Below are 20,891 nucleotides of genomic sequence, written 5' to 3'. Positions count from 1 at the left end.
GGCGAGCCTCATCAGGGAGATCATTCCACAGTCGGGGGGGCAACCACTGAAAAGGCCCTCTCCCTTGTTGCCATCCTCCGAGCTTCCCTCGGAGTAGGCACTCGGAGGAGGACCTTAGATGTTGAGCGCAGTGTACGGGTAGGTTCATGTCGGGAGAGTGACGAATCATTCTGAAGGAGTATTAACTAATCATTCTGAAGGAGACAAAGGGCAATTCAGTGACATTGGCAGAAGGTAAAGAATCTCAAGTTGACTTAGGGTTGAGGTAGTTTTCACTAGCCTGGACTGATGTAGCTATTCAGAATAGCTTTTCAGCTGTCTTTCTTTTCTCATTCATTTTCTTGTTTTGATGCTTTGACTGGAACATTTATATGCATTTTAAGCTTTAATGTGTGTGTTTTATTACCTAATGCCATTCACTCTCACACAACCATTGAATAATTCATATTTTCTGGGTTTATATAGTGCAAAAGAAAAAGTAAAATAAATTAGGAAGTTTAATGGGAATGTTCCAGCAGTTTGCATATATGTGAGAGGAATTGTCTGTTATATATTGAAATGCCTACTGTAAATTAAAAACATGGATCCAGTGGATCACATCTAGTATTGTGTGCGCACTAGGGCTTTTCAGCCACTTTCTGAGCTCAGCCCCTTGGTTTCCCCCAATCCACAGACCATTCTTCAGTGTTGGGCAGGACTCAAAGCAGCACCCAATGTAGCATGAGATACTGCACTGGAAATTGAAAACAGCAAGAATTACGCAGTTGAAACTACATAGGCAGTTATGGGGGCATTGGGATCCTGACTTAACCCGTTTAAACTTTTAAGTAATTTGACTTTAGAATATGGCAAATTAGAGTCCCACAAGAAAATGCAGAAGAGGGGTAAATATTGGGAAATGTGTCCTGTCATAGCATAAAACTGCTGAGTTGTGGGGCCAAATGAGTAGCTTCCTGGTCACCTAGTCCTGAACTTCCGCAATCTGTTGCTAAGTGCTGAAGTCAGGGACTAAGTGAGTAGTATAGTGAGGATATCTTTATTTCTGTCTCTCCATGATGGGTGGGAGAATTTGAGAGGGAAACAGTGCTATTAATTTTTAGATGGCTTCATTTTGCTCCCAAACTGATAGTAAACACCCAAGTTAGATATTAAAAGGGATGATGATGATGGTTTGCAAAATTTATATACTACTCCATATCTAAAATAGATTCCGGAGTGGTGCACATAGGAATGAAACAGAAAAAAAGAAAGAAGATTAAAAACAGCAAATTAAAATTGTTCAATTTAAAACAAAGGACCAATAAAAAAAGTGGCTGGTCAGTTGAGGAATGCTTCCTGGAAAAGAGTTGTTTTCAGGAGGTGCCAGAAGCAGCATAGTGTTGGCGCTTGCCTAACCTCCAGGGGCAGAGAGTTCCAAAGAGAAGGGGCCACCACACTAAAGGCTCTTCTCCTGGTGGACTCCAATCAGGCCAAAGTTCCATGTGGAACCACCAGGAGCATGCCCTCCAATGACCTCTGTGACTGGGCAGGCTGGAAAGGAGAAGGGCCCTCTCCAGTATCCTGGTCCCAAGTTGTTTAGGCCTTAGTACACTATTACCTAACCTTAAACCTGGTTCGGTAGCCAATAGGTAGCCAGCGCAATTACCTCAGCAAAGGAGTTATATCCTGAAAAGAGGCAGCTGCTGACAACAGCTGAGCTGCTACCTTCTGCGCTAGCTCCAGCTTCTGGAGCAGCCTTAAGGGCAGTCCCACATAGAGCACATTGCAGTAATCCAGTTTTGAGGTTACCAATGACTGTACCACTGCCTGTACCACCGTGGTTAAGCTATCCCTGTCCAGAAGAGGCCGTAGCTGGCAAGCCAGCCAAAGTTGGTAAAAGGCACTCTGAGCGCCACAACCTCTTGGGCCTCCAGCAACAATATTATGCAATTGTTGTAAACTGTCCAGAGAGCCCTGGCTATGGGAGCGGTATATAAGTGAAATAAATAAATAAATAAATAAATAAATGCAATATTTAGTAGTACTCTAGTGGTGAGGATCTTTACACTGTATTCAACTTTCACAATTTGCTTGTGGGACTCTCCCTTGCCCAATAATGCTAACTTTATAAAACTGCCTGCTTTACTTTGGCTTTAATTTTCACCTTTAATTTTACTTTGCCTTTCATTCATTCTTTTTTTAAAAAATGAATCAATCTTGGGTATCGGGATACCTAAGTATTGGGATGCATTTTGCTGTGCACATCTCAGCATTAAACCATAGTACTGAATGTTGGTATAGAGTTTTCCAGGAATACATATACCTTCAACTGCAAAATAAAACAAAACTCCCTGTTAGTATTTTTACACTTGTGCTGGGAAGAAGGAGCTGTACGGAAAGAGTTTGTACTATAATTATAGTTTATCTCATGTTATCCTTGAGTTGTCATTACGTTATCTTATTGTTTGACTTTTTTAAAAAATATGCAAGATTCAATTAAATTTAAATAAATATATGTATTTTAACTTTTGTGCACTGCTTTGGGGGCCTTCAAGCCAAAAAGCGATATATAAATGTAAACTTACTTATTACAATTATGACTATAATGTTTTATTCTACTAGTGCTATTGAAAGCCACACCATGAAAACATTATTCGGCACTGTATTTATGGAGTTATGACATTTGTACTGCTATGTTGAACAGGAAAATCTGATATTACCACCTTATGGTGTAGCAGAGAGAAGTTGTTGTTGTTGTTATTATTTGAAAAAATTCTATTTCACCTTTCACTATTGGTATTCCAAAGATGAATATCTCATTAAAATACTGTCTGTTAGGCTAAAATCAAATATTGAATAAAAGCAGCAAGGCAATAAAAATCAGTGTAGCAGGATCAAATATAAAGGATCGACTGGTATGTAAAAGCCCTGGGCAAATGAAAAGTTCTTTGCTTGGTGCCAAGGAGAGGTGCCACAGCAGATGCTTCTGTCAGGGATGCTTTAGGGTGGATTCCTGCATTGAGCAGGGGGTTGGACTCAATGGCCTTGTGGGCCCCTTCCAACTCTGCTATTCTATGATTCTATGACCTTTCCACAGTCATCACTTGCCTAACTTCCATAGATAGAGGCCCTTAGAGAAAGGCCTCCATGAGTGATTTTCCTCCGTGGACACCTTAATTTGGGAGAAAGTGCTTGTTCAGATACTCCCAAACTGCCCATTCAATCTAAAACACCATACATCTCCAATGTTGTTTTTTTAAAAATCACTAACATGCCCTTAGGCCAAGAAAGGCTTGCTTTTAAGTAGACAGATTAGCTAGGATTTGATTCTCGATCTCGCAGATCCGCACCTAATACTCTAACAGCACTGCTGCATGTTGCTGGATGAAGTAAAGAAGATGTCAATCACTGTTTGCTTTCCTTAGAAGAAACTTTTTTCTTGGGTGTTTCCTCTTTCTTTTAAGATGATGTCAGTTATATTAGATTCCCAATTGTATTGTGTTAGCATATTTTCACAATCAGTTTTATATATTGGAGTAATTTCATCCCCCAAACCAACATAATTGTAAATAGATTTATAAATATTACATCTATATAGATCCTTTAGCATAGCTGAAGACCGAAGAAACTGAATAGCATTTAATTCAGTCATATTTTCAGGGCTGTTTTAAAGTTCAGAATCTGATTATTGTTGCTCCAGTTTCATTTAGAACAATATGGATGCTTTCAGAACAGTGCAGCTTGTATGCATACTTATAAATATGGATTCTGTCTGTTGATTTATGGGAGTGGCTGACTGGCTAAGTACCCTAACCTTGTGCAACAGGTCAGATTAGATGATCATTTGGTCCATTTTTGGAAATGGGAGGGGAAAGGGGAATAAGTGAGCAAAGAATCACCTTCTGTCGGCCAAATACTGAAAAGCTGCTATATTGGAGGATTTATCTTTTTTGAAAAAGATCCTAAAGTGCTAAACTGTCAAAGAGAAATCTAAATAACATCATATCAAGAAATGTAAATCATGAAAAATCATAACCCAATTACTGTTGCGCAACTGTTGTATATCTCTGTACTGTATATTTCTATAGCAGGATTTTTTTTCAATGTACAATGCAGTATATCCCATGGCAGTGCTACTATAACTGCATGAGTGCAGCGTTATCCAAGAAAAATATCTCATCATTTTGTTCTTTTTTTAAAATCCAGGTGAATATTTTATATTAATCTAATAATTGGATGAAAAATACTATTTTTCTAATAACTAATATCATGCTGGGGGGTGGGGTTATACCCGTTTTGGTGTCTTTTTATAGCATCAATTTCAGGGAAATCTCTATTTTTCCCCAGAAGTATTTACTGAGGAAGACAGTTGCTACATTCTCTGTTTTGATAAAATATTTATCTCTATTCATTGGTTGGCATGCTGCTGAAAAATTGCCAGCTAATTTTTCAGTTAGTTGTGACTTTACTGTGTGAGGCGAGCATAGAATTAATATAGTTTAATAAGTCAGTATTCTTCATAGAAGAGACAACTACTTCTACGAGTAGTTCCTTATTAAATATTGTTTTTCCTCCTCAGAAATCAGGATGTATCAGTATATGTGCATTCTAATCCATCTCTAGTTTTTTGTTTACTAACTCTTCAATTTTATATACTGTCTTTCCACTACAAATAATGCTCAAAATAATAAAATATAAAATAAAATACAAAATTAGAACTGAAACATAAAAACACATCAATAAAAAAGAGATCAATCGCACCCATCAGTTATAACTTGCTTCAGCAAACACTTTGGCTTGAAAACTAAATGCCTATCTGAATAAAAATGTATTTTCCAGTTGGTGGAAGGGTATCAAAGTCTGGCCTCCCTTGACAAGACTTCCAGGAGCACTCATCGAGAGTTATTCTTGAAAGTATATTATTCTTGAAAATATATTCAAATGTGATTAATTGTGCCAGAATGTGGCTGGGGATACACATGGATGTGATACTGTACAGACTTGATTTGCTAACATGTTTCTCGATCTAGCGAGTGGTATATGCACCATAGCCTGCTTCCATGCTTGGATCACCTTAGCTGAATCAGGGTGGTGGCCTTCAGCAAAGGGTAAAACTTCTTGGCCATTCAACAGACAGGATATTCTGGAAAACTGAAACACTTGAACGTATTTGTATGGATAAAGTTAGGTCCAGCTCACACATTCAGGCAATCTGACTTCTTCCTTTTACACACAATCCTTCCATTATATGATTGTCATGCAACACATAAACTGAAAAGTATATAGACAAGACATTTCTGTGATCCCAGCATATATAACCCAAGTTCATGAAAGTAACAAGTTGTTTCTATTTGCAGCCTATTTTGCATTTAGTCTTCTCCACATGATCCTTCCTTTTTGCAGAATCAAATGTGGTGGTGGGGGAGCCGATTTATGTGTTTTAGCAGATATCCCGTCAGACTAAGAAAAGATATAGGAAGTGTTTAGACCAATTAAGAACGCTGTATTGAAAGACAAATTTTAAACCTCTGTCCATACTCCCAGTAACCAATGAAAAGTAGTTGCCAAATCGTGTGATAAAAGCAACAAATAGTTGGCCGTTATGATCTAAAATTTGCAGTATGAGGACTTTATCCATGTAATTCTGATTCTTGTGGATAGAATTCCTTGTATTCAAGCACCAGTATTCAACGAATCCTTGTGAACTCTCAAACTGAAGGCAAAGGAAATGTTAGTCATGTATAGTTAGATTTTGTTCTTTTTAAAAAATATTATGAATTGTAAACCAAATGGTAAATTTAGGAATGAGACCTCTTCAGAATGTATATCTCACTATGAAGTAATAATCAGTTCTATTATATATTCATAGTATAATCACATGCTTCAAATAAAGTTAATATAGGATATAAGCGACATGCGTGTGGGTTTTTTTTTTAAAAAGAGTTACAGTTACAGTCATGAGATTTTGGGAGGTGGTTTCTATTGCCTGTAGTATACAACTATTAGAAAGTTTGGAGCATTTGATATATTATATATATGATCTAATTTAGTGTACAATGTTGTAGCAACAGTAATGCAAACAACAAAATATTATTATATCATTTTGCCCTTACACATGTTACCTTTTAGCCCTGTCCTTACTTCAAAACTGAAAACAGCACAAAATGTTGTATCCAGTGAACCATGGTTTTAGAAATTTGGAAGGGCTTTTTATTCACTGGATTGGAATAAATTAAAGTTGGTGAATCATAGCTTCAGAAATAGAATTACTTACGTGGCAAATTTATATCCAGTTCTCTGTTTTCTTTTTACTGATTAAACTCCAAAACATTTTTAAAAATGCAATTATTTTAGGAGTATAGTAACTGTACAATAATTTTATGTTCTTTACATTTGACTAAAAAGATTAGACATATCTAAATAATCTTCCCCATACTCCTACCTAGTATTTATTTGTATGTACCTATTTCTGTTTGCATTAGTCATTCTCTCTAGGTAAATTGTCCATAAGACCAATGATTCCATCAGCAAATTATCCAGAAAATGCTGTCAGTGCACATTGTGACATTTGTGCCACTGGTGTATTTGCTGCTATTCCAGTGGTCTAATTAACCTGGCAGCAATCTCTTGTGGCCAATGCTGTTTCCTTTGTTTGTTTTGCTTGGCACCATAGTTCAGACCTTTATATCCTCCATACACCTCAAAATAGATCTCATATTTACTATTGATTTCCCCCCTTCATTTCCCCCCCTTTCCCCCTTCCTTCCTTTGATTGGCAGTATCATCCAGACAAACAGAGCGCAGATGTGTCAGCAGGAGAAGTGGAGGCGCGCATGCAGAGGTTCATCGAAATTGATCGAGCGTGGAAAATTCTAGGGAATGAAGAGACTAAAAAAGAGTATGACCTGCAGCGGCGTGGTAGGTTCCTGCCGAGGAGTGCTGTAGTAGCAGCAGCAGCAGCAGCTCTTGAAAGCAGAAGCCGGAGTGGTAGCTCAGTAGTGTTTTTTCAAAGTGCTTTTTATTCGACCGAAACACCTCATTTGCTCTTATCTTGCTTCCATATTTAGATGCATTATTTATACTGATTACTACACATCCATTAAGCAGTAAAAACATTAAATTACTTTTGACAAAGCATTAGGTGGTAACTGTTCTACTAATTTTAATGAATATAGAACTTAGATAATAATGACTTAGCTTAGCTGTTCTTCATGTGACAGTATTTAAAGCATTTTCATTAAATGTTCTTAATTACTTGAGTTATGCCCTTCACTACATTCCGTTGCTGCATTTTAGATATAGGTTTTCAGTAATTATGTCAAAGGTATACTGAAGCATGTAGTTTTATAAATACTTCGCAATCATTAAAGCATATCCTTTCCTCAACGCTTTATGAATCAATGTTATTTTAGAATATTTTTCATAATGCATCTCTCTGGTATAAGCTAATCCTTTGGAAGCAAGTTATAAATAATATTCCAGTAAAGCACAATAACCAGGCAGTTCCAGCATGCACTTCTTTTTGTATATATATCTCGGAAAATAGCATCTTAAAACAGTGACAGGCTGTTGTGAGAAAGAAAGGGGGAAATGTAGGTCAGGTCTGTCACACATGGACTACCATTACATGAAGTGATAGGCTGTCTTTCTGCTCTGGCCTCAGGATAGGAGTCCCTCAGCCTTCCATTAGAACCTTCAATAAATGTATATCCACCCTACATGTTAATGGGGGGAGTCAATAATAGCGTATTGCCTGTGGGGAAAACACTCAGTCGCACTCTGCAGTAACACACTCTGGTCCAGCATTGACGTGTAGCTACCACCACTTTTCAGTGTGTCTGATAAAAGCTCACTGTCTCTGCAGCATGTTATTGAATTCCCTTCCATTGTACGTTGGCACACCATCAAACCTTTCTCTCTTGCTGTTTTAACTTCCCTGCTGCTAAGGTTGCCACAATTTTATTTGAGAAACAAAAGCTTAGTCAGCGTGGCTGGCAGATACACATAATCGACTGAATAATATACTGTGCACACAGGCTTATTTTTGTTCTTGAATTATTTGCGGTTTATATTTCATTTTTTTTTAAATGTGCTATTTTGGCTGTTGTGTGTTAAATTTAAACATTTAAATGAGTCAAATTATTTTTGAATTAGTTAATGGAAAACAAGCACTTTGTTTTACTGAAAACTAACAACTTGGAGCCATGGTTAAGAGAATGTTTCCCTTTTGTAAATACTGGCAGATATTGCTTTGTTTTTCTCAGTCCATTTTGTACTTAGATTTGAAATAGACACCCTAGCGTAAAAGCCAGTCCAGTCAATTAACCTTTAGATCCTTTCAGCAATGCAGAGAATGACAGTTTGTTTTTTGTTTTGATTTTTGTGTATGTGAAGCTGTCCCAGGTTTTCTTTTTGAAATGTTCATAGCTGACCCTTTGTATAAGTAGAGTAGGTGAAATTTGTTTTGGTTGAAATCCACAGGCACTAGTGCTATGCAACCCTTGTTCTTCTAGCGAGGGTCTTGGAAAAGAGTTTGCTTAGTAGCAGTTCCCGTGTAATTTTTGTTATTTATTTATTTATTGCATTTCTATACTGCCCAATAGCCGAAGCTGTCTGGGCGGTTCACAAAAATTAAAACCATTCAAAGTATAAAACAACAATAAAAACTCATAATATAAAATACATTATAAAAGCACAACCAGAATAAAATCAGTAGCAGTGCAGAAATATAAATTTAAAATAGCAAAGTTAAAATTAATTTATAGACTGTTAAAATACTGAGAAAATAAAAAGGTCTTCACCTGGCGTCTAAAAGAATATAGTGTAGGTGCCAGGCAAACCTCCTTAGGGAGCTCATACCACAGTTGGGGTGCCACAGCAGAGAAGGCCCTCCTCCTGGTAGTCACCATCATCACTTCCTTTGGCAGGGGCTCATGGAGAAGGACCCCTGAGGATGATCAGTGGAATGGCAGCAAGGATGCAATATGGAGCCACAGCTTTTGATTTTCGCTATATTCGATGCGTTAAATGTCTGTTGCTATATACAAAATAATTTTTATTTCATATTTTAACACTTTTAAGTTTCTTTAAATTCAGTGTCCACAACTAGGCATTTACTTATTTATACAGTTTCAAAGCACATTCTGTGTTCTAATCTTTATATACCACTTTGAGCCTCACTTTTTGGCAGAAAGGTAGGATAAAAATTAAGTAACTAAATATAATAAACAAATATACCAAAAAGACACCACCTCCATTTAATAGATTTAGCATCCTCTTCAAGTGTAATTGGAATGATTGAGCAACACTGAACTGCCACTGTCAACATGACTAGACTCCTCCTTCCAAAACCCTCTTGACTTTTCCTTAATACTGACAACACTAGATTCTGAGACTGAGAAGAAACTGCCTAATAGTTCAGTGGTGGAATATGACTGCCAAAATCAAGAGTTTGTAGATGTGGTGGGACATAGCAATAGGCACAGTAAAAAAATTTTTTTTTAATGAAAATGGTTATGGCATCATGTTAAAATAGTGGAAGAATGATCCACAACTTAGGAAGTTGCCTTATACCAAGTCAGACCATTTGTCACACCAAAAGCCTATCTAGGCCAGCATCCTGCTTCCCACAGTAATGAACCAGATAACTATGGGAAGCGCACAAGCTGGACAAGAGCCCTCTCCCTTGTTGTTGCCTGGCAACTATTATTGGGGGACTTTGTCCGCCTGTTCTTAGAGGTGGGATAATCAGTGGTGACTAGCAGCCATTGATAGCCTTCTTCTCCCATGAATTTAAAGCTGTCTGAGTTGGTGGCCATTACTACATCATGTGGAAGTGAATTACATAGTTTATATATAGCCATAGTAAGTGTTCTGCCACTCTCTGGCAGCATGACTAAGCCTCAGGCTTCCTCTCAACCTTTGAGCTGGAGAGGGGGCAGGGATTGTTCGTACAGCTGCAAAACTGAGGCTGTAACTGAATGATAGACCACAGGCTTTGCTTGCAAAAGGTCCAGATTCAGTCTCCAGGAAGGGCTGTAAAAGACTCCTGTCCGAAACTCTGAAGAGCCTCTGCCAGCTAGCTAACTTCTAACTTCCTAAGCTGTGGATACTACCACCAAGGTTTGGAGGTTGCCAGGGATTTCATTTGTCACTGTGCTTCCAGGGGGTCAGAAGCACAAGTGTCAGAATGACATGTGCCCTAACTCCCTCCAGTTTGGAGTCGGTGAAGGGCATGAGGATGGTCACTGCAGTTGTGCTGGATTTTGGAGGACCTTGGAAGCCCAGCTCACATATGGGATCAACATCCATCCCCCTCTCCAGCTCTGATGGAGCTCAGTGATGTCTTTCTGACTCTATACTTCAAAGGTGCTCCAGGTCAAAACAAGTCTCAGACCTTTCCAAGATGGAGAGAAGGGGTGGGGCTTGTTTTAGCAACATGCTTCTGAGGTGCTTAGAGAATCTTGGAAGTATACTAAGATTCTGGGAAAGATCACCAACAACCCTCCCCTGTCCATGATTGGGAGGAGGGCAGATTATTGTTCCTAATCTTGCTCTGTAACTCTGAAAAGCAACACATGGTCGTGGACAAGGCTCTTTGGGGAAGAGGAAGATTCCCAGCAACAACCAAATTTGGGTTAACAGCCAAAGCCAAAATTTGTGTACCCTTGCATATACCTGTCGTCCTCTCCAAAGATTGTAAAGAGAAATAAATCTTCTAAATTCTTTACAGCGTAAACCTGAACACTGAAATGTATGTGAAACAAACTTGTTCATTTGGATATTTCTCTTAAGTCAGTTGGCATGAGTTAGCTCCAGTTAGTTGTGATTAAGGCCCACTGAAAATAGTGGAATAACCTGATCACAATGAACTTCAGGTCCCAGTAACTGGAATTTGTTACAACTGGTTTTGTATTTATTTCATTCTAGTTAAATACCACCCTTCATAACAACCCTTGGTAACCAGAATATTAAAACAACAAATGCTGAAAGGTTGCCAGAGTCGGTGCTTGCAGTCTTCAACCCTCTGCACACATCCCAAATCTGCTCTGGAGAAGTGGTGGGGAGGGAAACTTATTGCTGGAGTAGGAGTCAGCTCATGTAACATTGTATTTAGCCTGGAAATAATTCTATACTTCCAGACCAAAAGGTGTAATTACTTTGTTATTATAATATGTAAAAGTTCTGTATTGACTAATCTGCATCTCATCAAACCTTAGTTAATTTATTTGTTGCTCAGCTCTATTCATCATGTCTTGGACATCCTCCTACTTCTGTTTTTTAATCCAGCAATATGTACACACACTTACCTCCTGTTAATTTAATTTACGGTAGTCTCTCCACTATTTTATTTTGCCCCGTTTATATTAATATCTTCCTCTTTTTGCACATTGCATCAGAACCATGAAAAGCTGATATGTGATTAGTGATCAGAATTTTCAGGGGGGGATTTGGGTTATTTGAATAGGAAACATTTCATTGAAAAAAATTCTGATGTCTTTAATGAGCTAGTTTAGCATGTTTATTTTATTTGTACTTAGTAAATAGGAATGCTTTTAAAAAGTGCCCCATATTATTTTTTGTCCTAATACAAATAAATATTTGACCTGAAATAAGAACATAAGGAGCCATGGTGGATCGGACCAAGCATCCATCTCATCCAGCATTCTGTTTACACAGTGGCTAATTAGCTGCCTGTGGGAAACTCACAAGGACATGAGTTCAATAGCACCATCCTGGTTATGTTCCCCAGCTGCTGATGTACATAGGCATACTGCCTTAGATACTGGTGGTACTGTATAGCCATCAGGACTAATAGCCATTGATAGTTATATCCATAAATTTGTCTAATCCTCATTTAGAGCCATCTTGAGGCAGTGAATTCCACAGTTTAACTATGTGTTATGTGAAGAAGTGCTTCCTTGCTCCCTGTTCATTTTCTCTACACAGATATCTGTGGAACCCCACTGTTTACCTCCCTCTATTCTGAGAATTTAGTATTGGTTTCTACTTGCTTTTTGTTCTTGAACTAATTACCAATAAATCGGAGGACCACTTCTTGTATTCCACTTAGCATATTCTAGTATGCTAAATTTGCTCAGGAGTCTTTTGTGGGAGACTTTGTCAAAAAAAAAACACCTTTTGGAAGGTCACGCAAACAATGTCTACATGTTTATTGACACTCTCAAAAACTCTGAAACATGAGAGAGGACTTACCTGTGTGGAAGCCATGTTGATTTTTTCCCAGCAGGATTTACCCTTCTATATGGATACTAATTTTATCTTTAATAATGTTCTCCACCAATTTAACCAGGACAGAAGTTAATCTAACTGGCCTGTGATTTCCATGATGCCCCCTTGATCCCTTATTAAAAATTGGCATTACATTGACCATTCTTCACTCCTCTGGTATAGAGACATGTACATAGTTTTGTTAAAAGATCAGGATTTTCACATTTAAGAACTCTAGGATAAATACTATCTGGCTCTGGTGATTTGTTAGCTTTCAATTTCTCTATAAACATCATTTTTTGTCACCACTATTTGTCTTAGTTAAGACTCCCATCCCGAAAATATCAGTTCAGATATAGGTATCTATCCTACATCTTCGGCAGTGAAGACAAATGAAAAGAATTCATTCAGCTTCTCTACAGTCTCCTTACCCTCCCTTAACTCTATTGTTATCCAATGTTCCAATTGCCTCCCTAGCTGGTTTCTTATTTCTTGAGTATTTGAAGAATTCTTCATTGTTGCTCTTGATATTATTAGTGATATGCTCCTCAAAATACTTTCCTGCATTTGCTTACATTTTCTTTGTGCAAGTTGGTGTTCCTTTTTGTTCTCATTTCAGCAAGTCTTCCATTTTCTGAAGAAAACCTTTTTTCTAATGGCTTCTTTGATACTTCTCATTAACACTGCTCATTGACACTTTTGAAGTCAAATGTGACTGTGTTGTAGTTATCTATTTTATTTATTTATTTATTACATTTTTATACCACCCAATAACCAAAGCTTTCTGGGCGGTTCACAGTTTTCCACTCAAATGCATTACATTTGATAATACTGTGATTGACCCAATTGGAAACAGTGACAAAACTCACATTTTGCATCCCTGGTGAGCCCAGGATCTCATTTCTTCTGGTAAGTTCTGTGTCTAACTGTTCTACGGCAAGTTCAATAATTTATTTATTTATTTATTTATTTATTTATTTAAAATATTTATATCCCGCCAATCTCTTCATTGGCTTCCAATTCACTTCAGAATCCAATATAAACTTCTCCTGTTGACCTACAAAGCTTTTCACTGTCTAGCTCCTTCCTATCTCTCCTCTCTCATCTCACACTATTGCCCCGCTCGTGCTCTTCGCTCCTCTGATGCCATGTTTCTCACCTGCCCAAGGGTCTCTACTTCCCTTGCTCGGCTTCGTCCATTTTCTTCTGCTGCCCCTTATGCCTGGAACGCTCTTCCAGAACATTTGAGAACTAAAAGTTCAACCGCAGCTTTTAAAGCTCAGCTAAAAACTTTTCTTTTTCCTAAAGCTTTTAAAACTTGATTTTGTTCTGACTTTATACTGTTAGTTTTACCCTACCCAGTGCCTGTTTACCCTACCCTGTGCCTGTTTGCTTTCTCTTCCCCTCCTTATTGTTTTATCATGGTTTTATTAGAATGTAAGCCTAGGGTCTCGCTATTTACTGTTTTACTCTGTACAGCACCATGTACATTGATGGTGCTATATAAATAAATAAATAATAATAATAATAATAATAATAATAATAATAATAATATCACTAAGATCTCAGGGCGGTGTACAGATAAAAACATACAGTATAAACAATAAATATACAAGTTAAAAACAAATTAAACCATGATCCAAGTTAAAACAATATATAATTTAAAAGCAATAGATACAGTTAAAACAGTTAAAACAATGTGCCAGTGAGTTTAACCATCAAAGGCTTTGTTAAAAAGCCATGTTTTTACTTTGCGTCGAAATGAAATCAATGTTGGCACCAATCAGGCCTCCAAGGGGAGGGCATTCCACAGTCGGGGTGCCACCACAGAGAAAGCCCTTACCTTTGTCCCATCATAACGTAAATGTTGCATTGGTGGGATGCGGAGAAGGGCTCCTCCAACAGATCTAAGGTCTCGGTCAGGCATATATAAGGAGAGGCACTCTCTCAAGTATCAAGGTCCCAAGCTGTTTAGGGCTTTAAACGTCATTACCAGCACCTTGAATTCCGACCAGAAGCATATAGGCAGCCAGTGCAGTTCCTTTAAAACTGGTGTTACGTGGGCTCTGTAAGATGTACCTGCCAGCAGTCTAGCTGCTGCATTTTGCACTAGCTGCAATTTAAACTCTTTGTCATGGGTTGAACATGCATTTATCCAGTTAATGAGGGGGTAATTGAAGTCACCCGTTAATACAACAGTTCCTCATTTGGATTCCTCCCCGATTTCATTTTCCACCTGAAGGTCACCTTGAGTGCTCTGGTCCGGGGACAGTAGCATGTCCCCAGTATTAAATTACTTTTGTAACCTGGTATTGTCACCCATAGTGATTGCCGCTTGTATGGTTTCCAATCTGCTTGATACTATGCCCTCTTTGATGTATTTAGCGCCACCTCCTCCAGTACACCCTTCCCTGTTCTTCCTATAGAGTTCATATCAAGAGATGACCACGTCCCACTGGTTCACTCCATTCCACCAAGTTTCTGTTATGCCCACTATATCGAAGTTCTCCTTTAAAATCAAGCACTCCAGCTCTCCCGTCTTGCCTTGGAGGTGTCTAGTATTAGCATAGAAACACCTATATGTGGTGACCCTCCCCGGATATCTCTGCTGTATGCATCTCCTGCTATGGCCCTTCAGACTATTTGAGTGGCTGTTATGTTTCACCATATGCTCATGGCCTATTTCCTTCCCTTCTACATTTGGGCAAATGGAAACATTTTCATCTACATCTTCTAGGGATGATTCAGCCCAAACCAGATGATTCCCAGCTCCTATCAACTTTTCCCCAGCATTCATTTAAAAGCTGCTCTGCCACCTTTTTTATTTTACGTGCCACCAGAAATGTTTGATGGGGGGAATTAAAGTATACTTAATGTGATTTAAATTTTACATTATGTAGTTTTTTTATTGGAATATTTCTAAAAGTTTAAAGACAATAATATGTACTTCCCTTACATTGTTTAAATTTAAGAAACAAGCAAACAAAGGTACTGAAAACTGACACACCAATAAATTTTAACAACCCAAAGAACAGTGCATGATATATTATTATTATTATTATTATTATTATTATTATTATTATTATTCTGCCCCATAGCCAATGCTCTCTGGGTGGTTTACAAAAATTAAAACATTGAGCATTTAAGAAAAGAGATATACAAAATTTAAAACCCGTAAAAACATAAAACAGATAATATACAAAACTTTAAAAATATAAAACAGATAATATACAAAGACAATATCCGTTTAAACAGATATTGATCTGGGGTCAGTTAGAAAGCTCAAATATGCTGTTAAATGCCAGGGAGAAGAGAAAAGTCTTGACCTGGCACTGAAAAGATAACAATGTTGGCACCATCATTCCATAATTAGGGGGCCACCACTGAAAAGGCCCTCTCCCTTGTTGTCATCCTCAGAGCTTCCCTCAGAGTAGGCACCCGGAGGAGGACCTTAGACGTTGAGCGTAGTATACAAGTAGGTTCATGTCAGAAGAGGCATTCCATCAGGTATTGTGGTCCCAAGCCGTATAATTTATTTATTTATTTATTTATTTAATTACATTTATATACCGCCCCACAGCCGAAGCTCTCTGGGCGGTTTACAACGGGGCGGTATAAGGCTTTATAGGTTAAAACCAGCGGGCTAGAATGTTCAAACCTTCTGGTTCCTGTTATCAATCTGGCCAATGCATTTTGCACAAGCTGCAGCTTCTGAGCCATCTTCAAAGGCAGCCCCACATAGAGTACATTGCAGTAATCTAACTTGGAGGTTACCAGAGCATGGACAACTAAAGCCAGGTTTTAGTGGCTTTGATGCAGTGTCTGAAGCTGTGCTTTGTCTTCTTCCATTCAACACTTGTTTATCAAACACAGTATATTGTTTAATTCCCATTTACTTATACCATTAACTTTCTTTTTCAAGCATGCATGATCCAGTAGAGACGAAGAAATAAACTCTCTTTTTATTGCCCCAGTGGGTTTTTTTATTGCCTAATGTTAACTTTATCAAGAAGCACATAAAATAAGCCAAGAGGAGATTGTGGTTGGATTTTGAACAGCTGAATTACTCTGTATTTTTGTATTCTGTGAACCACAAGCAGACTTCCAGTGGCAGAGAAGTGCTTTCTGCCTCCTTCTTCCCACTGCCCTGCCCTGGTAATTGAGGACCTCTGGAAAGGTGTTTGATTCAGGGCAGGGGGGAGAGTTTCAACTGGAGGGGGGCTCAGTGGAAATTAGGAGACCTACTTAGAAAGCTACTTTATACTAAGTCAGCCCTGCCCCTTTATGTAAATTAGCATTTCTGCTACTTTCCATGCTTATTTCAGGAACCGCTAGTTCCTGTTGCATTAGCTGTCCATTCTGCTAGCACAACAGAACTAGCAGAGGCGCCGCAGCAGTTTAGACCATGCCAGATTTCTATCCTGCCCTTCCTCTCAAAGAGCGCATAAAACACACATAAAACACAATAAAATACACACACATTAAAATACATCTATATAACAAAATACAGTAATTTAGCTGCTTTCAACGTTTGTTTGATGAAGTCTTCCTTACTCCCATATCAAACAATTTTAGTCAAATGAAAAAAGCTTATGCTGAATTAATATTGTGCATATTAGCAGACACTAATATTAATACTTAGTGCAAAATTTGTGCAAAATTTTGGTGGTGCATGCAATAGTTAAGTACTGAAACCTACATTACTGACACCAGGCAGTGTGTGTCGGAGTACTAGTTGCTGGGGGACGCAACAGGCAGGGTGCCATTGCACTCGCATACTTGTGGGCTTCCCATAGGCATCTACTTGGCCAATGTGGGAACAGACTGCTGACCTAGAGAAGTCTTTGGTCTGATCCAGCACTGCTTGCTTTTATGTTCTTATAGCTTGTCAAGCCATTAATTGTAGCTTGAAATCTGAAATGCTTTTAAAAATGTATATCTTCCTGTAACCCAGGAAGAGCTCTGATAAAGCTTTACTGAACTCTGCTCCTAATAGTCCTTTTATTTATCCTGCATTTATAAATCTATTTTGAGTCACCTTTTACCCCAAACACAACTTAAAATATAAAACTTTAAAACAAGTTATAAACTTTAAAGCAGCATCATAACACAGCAAACTTAAAGCTGGAAAAAAACAATTCTTTTTTAAAATAGAGAGCAGAATTTTTACATTTAAAATCATGCAAAAGCCATGTGGAACAAACAAAAAAGTCTTAACAGTTCATCTGAAACTAAACACAATAAAGGCCAGCTTAACTTCCTTAGGAAGAGAGTTCCACAATCAGGATGCCAAAATAGTGAAGACTTTTTCCCGTTTCCCCACCAACCTAGCCTCTGTTGGTGTTGGAACATACAGAAGGGCCTCCAAAGCGGATCTTCAGCTATGGGTAAATTCTTATGGGAGGAGGAAGTCTTTCAGATATCGCAGACCCAAACCATTTAGGTTTTAAAAGCAAGAACCAGCACTTGGAATTGTGTCCAGAAACAAATTGGGAGCTAGTCCAGTTGGTGTAAGGCCAATGTAATTTATTTATTTATTTATTTATTACATTTATATACCGCCCCATAGCCAAAGCTCTCTGGGCAGTTTACAAAAGTTAAAAACAGTGAGCATCAAAAAGTATACAAAATTTTAAACCATCAAAAATATGGACAAAATGTGCACCACAAAGCAATCTGGCCACCACATTTTGTATTACCGTAGCTGCACTTTCCACACACTTTTAGAGAACGTGTAGCAGTAGTTTAAATGGGAGGTGGTTAAGGCTTGGATCTGCCTTCTCCAGGAAAGTGTGTTACTGGCACATTATCTGAAGCTGGGCAAAGGCCAGGTCCAGAGGAACCCCGAAGCTGCAAACCTAATCCTTCAAAGTGGAACCCCATCCAGAATAGGCTATAAGTGGAAAAGGAAATTCATTAAGCATCTCTAATGATAAGGTGACCATAGGAAAAGGAGGTCAGGGCTCCTGTATCTTTAACAGTTGCATAGAAAAGGGAATTTCAGCTAGTGTCATTTGTATGTATGCAGCACCTGGTGAAATTCCCTCTTCATCACAATAGTTAAAGCTGCAGGAGCCCTGCTTTCTTGACCAGTTACAAAGGAGGGCAAGGCTCCCACAACTCTAACTGCTGTGATGAAGAAGGATTTCACCAGGTGCTGCATGCATACAAATGATGACACCTGCTGAAATTTCCTTTTCTATACAACTGTTAAAGATACAGGAGCCCTGTCCTCCTTTCCATATGGTCACCCTATGTAATGATAGATTTCTTTTCTGATGCTCTGGAATGTAGTATGGCTGGGTTCAGTCATGACATTGTATTGCACAAAGTATAAAAGATTGAGTATATGTATGACCCATGGTATATGGAAAAGACAGAGGGAATAGAACAAAGAAAAACTCTGCTATCACTTTGACTAACTACTGAAGGGCCTCTACTTGAGTATTTCTTCCACTAATTTTGAGCATCAGCATCATTACCAAGATGGATTAGTTGATAACAGAAAGATAAAGCTTTCTCTTCATTCTCATTTCTTATTATTTCAAGAGCAGCAAAATCTTAGATGTAAATGGGTTAACTTTGTTTTAATCTATATCTATTTAATGTACTGAAGGTGTTCAGAATAGGTTAGGTCAAAGAGGTTTTATTGATCTAGTAATTATCTCTAACTTGTCTGATTTGTTTTAATTGCCTTCATTAAGATTAATTTAGATGAAACTCATTCCCTGGGGATCTCTAGTGTAGATTTCAGGTAAAATTAGAATCACAATTTAATGTTGCAAAAAGGAGGCAGAGACCACAGGCCAACTTGATACTGGTTAATCGGCCGCTAATTAATGAATTGCATAGGGGAGAAATCGTGCTTTAATATTAAAGTGCTAATTAGATTTTTTTCACCAATACATGAGGACAGTTAAAATAAGTGTTTAATTTCACTACCAATACATTATTCATAGTTAACTTCTGTGGTAGCAGATTGGTGGCACCAAATTGTAGATAATCAGTATAACCTTTGTTCTAAAATGTTTTCTTACAAAATGTATTTGTGCCCCTCCTGACAGAATGTGGATCACAATTGCCTAGACTATGTAAAATACAGTGTGGTTTACAAGCCTCTATTGTTGTAGTACTATCAAATTAGGTGTGCTAGTTGTGAGTGGCTTCCTTCATACATTGATGTTGATTTTAGGCTTGGCTTAGCTCCCTTCCAGTATTCTCTCTAACCACTAATCTTAAATCATTAAATAGGAAATGCAGTAAATTATTATTAGCATGCTTAAAGCACATTTTATACCTATAGTACAACTGTGTTTTAAATATTTTTATAGCACCAATGTGATTAAGTATCTGCATTAGTACTAAATAGTTTTTTTTCTATTTAGTGCTTGAGAAAATAAGGAATTCCAATAGTCCAAATGTGATTTTTGCCCTAAAGATATGTGTATCTGTGACTGTACACAGAACAGTGAATGCTGAAGTAGCTACATAGTGGCATCCTGTAAAAGGCAAGTGTATAAGACAAAGTACTCCACTTATAATTGCATCTTAATACCAAGTAATTTGTGCATAGATTTGCCAGTGCAACTGATTCAGTAGTGGCTGATGCTGTTACCTGATGAATTGCCTACCCATGATCCTGTTATTTTTGTGTCTATCCATTTCATGCTGTATAGTAGCTGTGTGTTACACCAGACCTAGGTGTGATTTATGTTCCCACTGACCAACAGGACTGAAGAAGAAAACCCTCCATGGAATGTACTAATATATACAAAGTTGTATTTGATCAGACACTTACTTCCCAAAGGCTTAAGGAAACTTATCAGGAAAGTAAGTGAGATCCAGAGGATATGGATGATGCTGATGCTGATGACAATGACAAGTGAAAGCATTAAACTTTGTGATGCTAGGCAGTTGCAATTAAATTGGATCGATCTTGGCTATTGCCAGTTGTACGCACACATTTGTATAGTATTGGCCATTGAGTATGGAACTAGATCAGTAGACTTCGGAATTGATAACCTGGGAAACCTTTTCCCATTGATACATGTTCTATGGAACTCTGGGTTGTCACAGAAAATTCTGGTGCACGTTCTAGGGCTAGGACCCAAGCTTGGAGGATAACTACGGGTACACTTTACTGGTATCTGGAGATGGGGAATCTGCAAGTCTATTACCATGTGATAAAACAAGCTTAATTGTAAGTCATACTTGGAGATGTGTATGCAAACATATTTTTCTCTATTTATATGGAGGATTTATCCAATATTTATCCAGATCTTGTCAGAACATCCCAGAAACTGTGGGGTTTTTTATTCTCAAAATTTGTATAACTACCCCATAATACAGATTCTCTGTGTGGCTCACCCACCCACCCCAAAAGCCAACAGTTAAAATACAATGTAAAGCAATAAATGCTTTTTTTTAAAAAACTAAACGTATAATTAAAACTCAGTATTAGAACAGGGCAAGTCACATTCTCAACTGTGAACTGTTGTCCCTGACCCAGCAGAGACAGCTTGAACAGAAACCTCTATAGGGCTTGTAGTTTAAGAGACAGAGATGTGTTCCTTATGCACTCTCAAACTACCAAACTCCTAAGTTAGGAAGGAACACAGGGAACTTACATCAATTCTGACTGTTTGTCCAGCTAGCCCAGTATTGTCTGTTCTGACTGACTG

The 20,891-nt window shown here is 38.0% G+C and overlaps 1 protein-coding gene across 1 annotated transcript in view; it reads left to right on the top strand.

Moving 5' to 3' along the window:
* The window catches only part of DNAJC24 (DnaJ heat shock protein family (Hsp40) member C24), a 52,118-nt gene that overhangs the window by 26,060 nt on the left and 5,167 nt on the right, over positions 1–20,891 (top strand). Inside the window, exon 3 of the mRNA XM_063117336.1 lies at positions 6,759–6,897. Coding sequence (XP_062973406.1) covers positions 6,759–6,897 — 139 coding nt within the window. The remainder of the gene's footprint in view (positions 1–6,758; positions 6,898–20,891) is intronic.

This window comes from Elgaria multicarinata, chromosome 2 (genome assembly GCF_023053635.1).
Source record: "Elgaria multicarinata webbii isolate HBS135686 ecotype San Diego chromosome 2, rElgMul1.1.pri, whole genome shotgun sequence".
Classification (NCBI taxonomy): Eukaryota; Metazoa; Chordata; class Lepidosauria; order Squamata; family Anguidae; genus Elgaria; species Elgaria multicarinata.
This window is presented reverse-complemented; position numbering and strand designations above follow the sequence as displayed.